Source organism: Limulus polyphemus, unplaced genomic scaffold (assembly GCF_000517525.1).
Source record: "Limulus polyphemus unplaced genomic scaffold, Limulus_polyphemus-2.1.2 Scaffold5051, whole genome shotgun sequence".
Taxonomy (NCBI): Eukaryota; Metazoa; Arthropoda; class Merostomata; order Xiphosura; family Limulidae; genus Limulus; species Limulus polyphemus.
The window spans coordinates 31096-38858 of record NW_013670661.1 but is presented as its reverse complement, the minus strand read 5'-3'; the positions used below and the strand labels follow the sequence as shown (position 1 = coordinate 38858).

At 30.7% G+C, this 7763-nt stretch overlaps 1 protein-coding gene across 1 annotated transcript; it reads left to right on the top strand.

Annotated features, from left to right (window-relative positions):
- Positions 1-262: 262 nt before the first annotated feature.
- Positions 263-5026, top strand: LOC111089031 (caspase-2-like). The gene is made up of 3 exons (XM_022400665.1): positions 263-326; positions 3045-3191; positions 4742-5026. The coding sequence occupies exons 2-3, from the start codon at positions 3060-3062 to the stop codon at positions 5024-5026; spliced, it is 417 nt and encodes a 138-aa protein (XP_022256373.1). The 5' UTR covers positions 263-326; positions 3045-3059.
- The last annotated feature ends 2737 nt before the right edge of the window (positions 5027-7763 follow it).

The following is a 7763-nucleotide window of genomic DNA, read 5'->3' as shown; positions in this document are numbered from 1 at the left end:
CCATAACAAACAAACAAACACTTCCTATGTAATTTTATCAGATAAATTATATTTTTGTTTTTACATGGTGGCGCTACTTTTAAACTCTCAGACCAGGATGTAATATTAAACGGTAGGGCATGTGCTGTCAGTTTGGTAGTTGAAACTGAGTGTTGTACTCGCAATTATTTTTATTACAACAAGAAATAATTTTGCGTTTGTGTTATTATGTGCTTTGCTATATTATTTTATAATATTCCTGTTTTTGTTAGTTTAAATATATCGAACGGATGCCTTTTAAGTGTAATCTTTTAAATTTTATTATTACATTTCATTATTTGAGTGAAGTAATTTGATCTCTTAATCTTGTTTAAACTTAAAGTTGAAATTAAAACTTTAATCTTATTCAAACTCAAACTAAATATTTTTGATGAATACTCAGTGGGGAAACTAAAGTGAACCTGTTGGTATCAGTTTTTTTTTGTTATTAGGTGGTGTTGGTAGTATTGCTTTATTTATTTAATTATGCATAAATCCATGATTGAGCCTGAAGTCGGACGTAATATTAATCATACCCTGAATTGAAAATGAAACTCTCAATTTCATATTCATGTCTTCGTCTTTTTTTATGGAAAACAATAACCATAGCGCCTAGGATAAAGAATAAAGTCAATAGTTAAGGTTTCAAGTTCAATACAAAGGTTTAATTTGTAAATGTAATCTGAATTGAAGTTTGAGTTCTTGTCTCTATTATCTTAATTTCATTTTTAACATTTGCAGAAAATAACAGGTGTTATTGTATTTTTGGCGAAATTTTGATACCACTTTTGTTTTCCAATATTTTATCCATCACTATTTACAGCTTAATATTCTTATTAATACTATAATAGTAAAGATAATAGATTGATATTTAGTTTTGTCATTCAAGTAATATGGTTATTATAATCTGAATCTAGACTCCTGTTATTAAAACAAACCAACAACAACAAAAAAACTTTTTTAAGGGACAGGTTTTTTTGGATAGGAAAATCTAAAAATGTTAGTAAAATATGAATGCATAGATTTTTGTTTTAGTCTTTGAAATGTTGTCTATGGTTGTTTCATTAACATTTGAAATATGCACCACAATTTAGCTTCCATTATTTGCGGTACAGGTTTACAAGTTTACAACTTGCATTATTGTGGCCCTTATTTTGGTCTTTAGCTGGGTATTTGTGTTATTTTATAACTAGGCAATATACTGCGTAGCATCAGAATTCAGTGACTTAATTCTTATTTCCTTAAAAAACATATTCAAATCATGATGATGGTAAACCTAGAAGAATTTGCTCAAAAGTTGGTATATCTATCAAAGTACAAGCTAGTAGTCCCCCAGGTCAGACAGCGGTAAGTTTACAGACTTACAATGCTAAAATCCAGAGTTTGATTCTTTTGCAGTGGTCACAGCAGATAGCCCAATGTGGCTTTTCTCTAAAATGAACAAAAACTTGTATTGTAGTGCTGATGCAGTGAATGTAGCAAAGTGGCTTTGTCAATTTATTGTCTAAGCCAAGACAGTTCATGTACTTTGTTTAACGATGCTTCATATAATATACCTTCCCAACACATAATCTGGACATTGATAGTTAAGTGGGGATAATTGCTTGTAAGAGTAAACTTGGTGAAAGTAAACCTGTTTACATTTAATTTGAAATTACATTTACTAATATCTAAGCCTAATCAACCTTTAAAATATTATCAATGGTATTAAGCAATATTTTTTGCAAATAGGCTACAAAAAGAATAATCGGAAAATCTTTGATTTAAAATCTTTAATATTCAAATTGAGAGCAACATGAACAGATATCTGTTATTTAGAGTGACTTTTATCAGAAGTATTAAACCAGCTATTGTTCTGTTCCCATTACAGAAAATTGTTTGGTATTTATCTCTGAAAGTTTGTATACAGAATGTTTTCAAATTGAGACTGATTTAAGAAGCATTGAAAGCAAAATTTTGTAACTGTATATGTATACAGATTGGTGGGCCATCAGTCACTGATGATAAAGTAGCTTGTCTTTCAACATTGTTAATGTTAAGATATTTATATTAAATTTGACATCATAATGTATGTGTGTGAAATTAATACTCATAATTATAGTTTAAATTAAGGTATCTCACATCTATTGCTTTAAATCTAGCATAGTTAAATGTCATTTACCATTTATTTTCTCTATTTGTCAAATGATTATGAAATGCCCTTTTCACAAAAGTCACTGTTACAAGTGAAAATTATTATTTTAATTGGTAACTTTTGGCTTAACCCTATGTACACAGGTGATGGACAAAGTAAGGATGCCATAATCATTTACAGGGTGCCATTCAACATAGTATTATGTATTTGATGTTAAAGTATTACTGTTTATTTTAGTGACAGTTTATGGTAGAAGAGATACTGAAAGAACTGTAGAAATGTATTTAGGTGGATCTAGAGGTTATGCAAACTGTGTGACGGTCATGTGTATTTTTGATCTCGCATGTACATTACCTTGCACTTTGTCAAACTGACACCGTCAACTCGCAGACATATCTTGAGTACAAATAATTTTGTAACACATCTGATTTTTTGTGGGCATACAATGGATTTATACATATTACCAAAAGCTTGTCACTTAAGTTTGGAATTATAGTTAACATTCTTTCTCCAATACGGGGTCGGTCCAATGGACATTAAGTTAAAGAACTTATATTAGGCTTAATAAATGTTTGAAATCTTGAATCTTACTTGGTTGTTGTTACACATGTGAATATTTCACTTTAGATTGGTAATGGATTTGAGCATGGAAACATTATTTTTTGGTTTTATTATTAAGGATGGTTTCTACTGTGCTACGTTAGTCTTGGTTGGCACAGTTGTAAGTTATTTGTAAAGAGATGATTACTGACAATTCTTCTGCTGTCATAATTATTAGAAGGTTAGTGTACAAAAGCATGAATCAAACCTCTATTATTGCTATTATTTTCTGTTCCTTTGTTAAAATTATTAAAATTAATTTTGTTTCTTGGCTTTTTGTGTATTTGCACAGTGATTGAAAAACAAAATGGATCCAGATCACAGAAAGATCCTGCAGTCAAACTTTGTAAAGCTGAGTGAGCTCATAAGTCTAAATGATGTTGTTCCATTATTGCTGGAAAAACACATATTTACGGAACACATGATTGAGGACATATTGGCAAGTTTTTTTTGGTTTTGCTAAAGTAACAGACTGCTATGAATTGTATGCTGAATTATGAGAGGCTTTGTCAGATGGTTTGTGATAAAAAAACATTTGAGGAATGAGAAAATAACATAAACCACTTAATTTACTTCTTACTGTAGGACCTGTTTTTACTGTACAAACAATGTCTATCTTGAAGCTCAACTAGTCTAAGTTTTAGGATTAAAAACACATGTAAAAATGTTATTGGGCTCATTTATAAACAATCCAACCTTCTTTTTTCCCGAGTCTCTGACAAAATAGTTTTATCCTGTATACATTCTTAACGTTAAAATTCATGTATTGCATGTTTGCAAACCTATGAAAGCATGCATGTAAATGCCATACATTTGTTCAGAATTAATTTATTTTTACACTAGCTTATTTAATTAGGATATTTCCATACCATTCACTAGAATTATACATAAAAAAAATAAAAATACTTTCCACAGCGCTAATTAATCTTTATAAAAATATAATTTTAAATGCATATTTAGCAAAAAAAAACTAAATTTGAGTGTAATTTGCTCATTTCAAAAAGTATAGAACTAATTACATGAGAAGAAACACCAGTAAATACATGATCAGTAGACAGGTTAATTTTTTGTTTGAATAGACTGAGTTTAAGCATTCTCTGTGTTTTGAGTCTAACAACATCAATAAAATCAGTTAAGTTTCTCGGCTCCAAACTCCACCACAAAAACATTTTAAAATTTTCTATGCTTCATTTTCTACTCATCTAACAAATATTTCAGGGATAAAAAAATATATATAATAATTTAATAACTAGACTTTAAAATTGGCAATTTTGATTTTAATTGGTTTTTTCATTATCTATTAAATTACATTAATGAGTATTGTTTTGTTTACAAGTTTCAAAAGCAGAAACCAATTTAGAAAACAGTTGTCCTGAGGGTGCATATCAATTGCTATTTGTATATTTCTGAAAATAAAATGTGTAAAGAAATTTGTTTATAATATTTAGATGTTATGAGGTACTGTATGTACATTTTCTTTTACATTAAGGACTTTGATTTGGATTTTGGTCATTCATAATTATATTCAAAATATTTTATCTATTTATATAACATTTATTAAGTTTTCTAATAAGCTATGGGCATGATCGGAATGATTGAAACTGTTAAGTCATTTGTATCAGAAATTGACAGTAGACGTTATGAAGAAACTTTTACAGTAATAAAAAGGACATAAACATACATACATACGGACATAAATGTACATACATACAGTATATTAATGAACAGATAAAAAGAATGAATACATACTGCATGTACATGTAAAAGAATGACTGTAGTTTTGTGGAGTATTATTTATTTTAATGTATAATATTATGTGGTGAACATTTATTTTGTGAATTTTTTAAGTGCTGGTTTCCTTAAGAGTATTTAACAGTGAAGTACTAGTAACAGGGTTTTAAATTTCTTGATGTTCTCACCATATAAACTAAGCTTTCAGAAAACTGTTCTAAGTACATTTGTGAATTAGTTTTTTTTTTACTTTTACAGGCAGAAAACACTGATACTGATCGCAAGCACAAGTTAATGTTAGATCTGCCTCGAAGAGGTCCAAATGCTTTTCAAAAATTTTTGGACATTTTATTGAAAACTGAGAACTACGATGCTGCTCTGATTCTTGATCCAGACATTAAAATTCCTAATGTTGTGTCTTCTGAATACTCATCATCATTCACCAGTTCATTCAAACATATTAGTATAACATCAGGTAAGACAGGTATAGGTATCTGTGTGGATGTTTATAAAAAAAATGCTGTTGAGACGTTTAAACAATAAGATATCCTGGAGGAAAAAAAGACATTGTAAGGTTAATAACTTGGTAAACTTGTCTTTAAGAATGTGAAACCATGTTTTATGTTTGTGCTGAATGAATTAGTAGCATTCTACAAAAAAAAAGCTCTAAAAATACATGCATCAAAATATTTTGAAGACACTTTTCCTTTTGAAAAGTTTTTGGAACAAGATGCAGACCTTTGATTTTGAGGCTTTCACTTTTTAATTTGATTATGGGTGCACTATTGATTGTGCTTCTCAAAACAATGGATATACTAATTGAAATGTATGTGATAATCATATGTTTTACATGTTTGTCAGGGTCATAATCACAGATTTTACGTGTTTGTTATGGTCATAAGCATAGATTTTACATTTGTCATGGTTATAAGCATAGATTTTACATTTGTCATGGTCATAATCATAGATTTTACATGTTTGTCATGGTCATGGTCACAGATTTTACATGTTTGTCATGGTCATATCCGAGTCTGAAGAGGAAGTAAAATATTTGTTTACCAAAGTTTGCCAAATGAACATTTCAAAATTGCTTTTCAAAGTCAAGTGGGAGTTTGGAACAGGATGCCAACAATGAGCTTGTTGTTGATGTGATTGTGTTTATTTTTATTCTGTTTATAGTTAGTTTGTGCTTTGTTTAACTGTTTATGAAACAATACAATTTTAATTAAAACCAGGCTCATCTTTGTGTTTGTATCTGTTAGTATAGCTGTAATCATGATCTTTGGCCAATGAAAGTAAATATTTTTGGTATTTCTAGAGCATGTTTAAAAAAGCCCATTATACACCTTTCTATGAAGTGGTAAATATAGAGGCAGGTTAGCTGTAAAATTTTGAAACACATGCACATATTCATATGTTATACCTTTATCCTAAGTAGGACTAACATTTTCCACAATTATTGTAAATTATTTTTATCCCTGCAACATTAACAGTAATTATTCATAGGAATATTTCTGAAAATGTTGTCCTTCATTCTCTTATATGTCCTGATGCTGTCCTGTACTTATCATTGACATAATATCCTGTCACTCTCAGGGTAAATCATTGACATAATATCCTATCATTCTTGGGGCAAATCATTGACATAATATCCTCTCACCCTCAGGGCAAAGTTATCAAGAATAAAGAATTGGTCTCCTATGATTTTCAAATCTGAAGCACTGAAGGTGTATAGCTTGGTAAACAGAAAAATGCTTAAAGTGTAAAGGTAATAGTTAGGAGAAAGGAACAGGAACAGAATATTATCGGAGAATGCACTAGTAGTCTCTGTGTAGGGATGGCACAGATGCCATTGTAAAATAGTCATAAAAGTAGTATTCTAAAGTTAACTAAAGGAAAGGTATAATGATGTAAGCTGACATTCTATTCAGAAACCAAACTTTAATAGACTAAGTTGGGTAGCCAGTAATGTAGGAATTTTATTCTCCACCTAAAGATGAGCCAGCTTATGATCATTAACTGGATCAAGTGATATGTCCATTTATATTCCTATCTTCTTTGGTTCCTTTTTCAAGTTCCATAGCCCGTCCTACATAGTTTTTTTATTTAGTGTTAAATTTTTTTCCGTTATGATATCTTCCCTCCTTTCATAAAATGGCTTTTCTTGATCAGTACTGCCCTCTATTGGCACAAATTTTCATTGCTCGTCACTAGCTTTTTCCCTCTCACTTCTGCATATCCACATGTAAATGATAATGCAGCAGCTCTCCACCAATAGGAGTGACACAACCCTTATCATAAACAATGCCCTCTTCACATTTGCACCTGTTAATAACTTCTCGTTTGGCAGTAGTACTGTACAGATGTGCTTGTTTTTACTTGCAAATTATGTCAACATTTTTATTTATAATACACACTTCATTTTTTTTAATATTTCTTTACTTTTTTGCATTTTTGAATTGTGAAAGGTTGCTTTTACCAACTTTTCTCACTTTTTCATTTTTTTTTTTTGTTTTTGTTTCATGTTTGGACATGTTACTGTGCACTAGCAGTTTCAGGTAGTTACACCTACCACAGCTGTTGCTGCTGATCCTGGTTTCCCAACTAATGCTACTGTGTTGAGTACTCCAATTATCAGCTGAGACACCAGTTATTTTATGAAAAATGTCCATGTTCATACAACCCTCACCACCATACGAGGAATATTTTGTCATGCCTGCTTCTGGGGTGTTTAACAGGGAGGATTGGAATTGGGACAGACTATTCCCCCCACCCCCTTAAATATACTTCCCAGTCACAAATGATACGGGGGATTTTTTCCCAGACCTCCTTCACTCTTTGTGAAATTAATTAATCGGGTTTGTGCTGTCTTATCCTTATCTCCTGTTTCTTATGATTCTCAATCTGACCTCCTTAGAGATAAATCTGTGGTCTATTATTTAGTGTTCCCTCTCTCACCTGAGGTTTGGGTTAGATGTTTGATCTAAGCAGATTTTTAACCTACTTACAATTCAACAAGGTTTAATTACACAGGCCTGCAGTGCTTTTATTGTCTTGATATTTTTAGATGTTCTACAGTATTTCCTGTACGCTGAATCCAAAAATGATATCCATTTTTCTCCATCACGTACAGATTTTTCACAAAACGTCATAACGCAATACATAAAAGAAAGACCACAACATGTAGTTTTGAGACTAAAATAGGATGAATGAGGATGCACATTCCTTTGACACCAATGTTTTCCCTTTTTTTCAGTTTGTTTCTATTTTTGCTAACAAT

Bases quoted from the DNA above. Each gene is read 5' to 3' on its own strand.
- LOC111089031 (XM_022400665.1), top strand. From the start codon at position 3,060: ATGGATCCAGATCACAGAAAGATCCTGCAGTCAAACTTTGTAAAGCTG. The intron at 3,192-4,741 runs GCAAGTTTTTTT...TTACTTTTACAG, and splicing joins ACATGATTGAGGACATATTG to GCAGAAAACACTGATACTGA.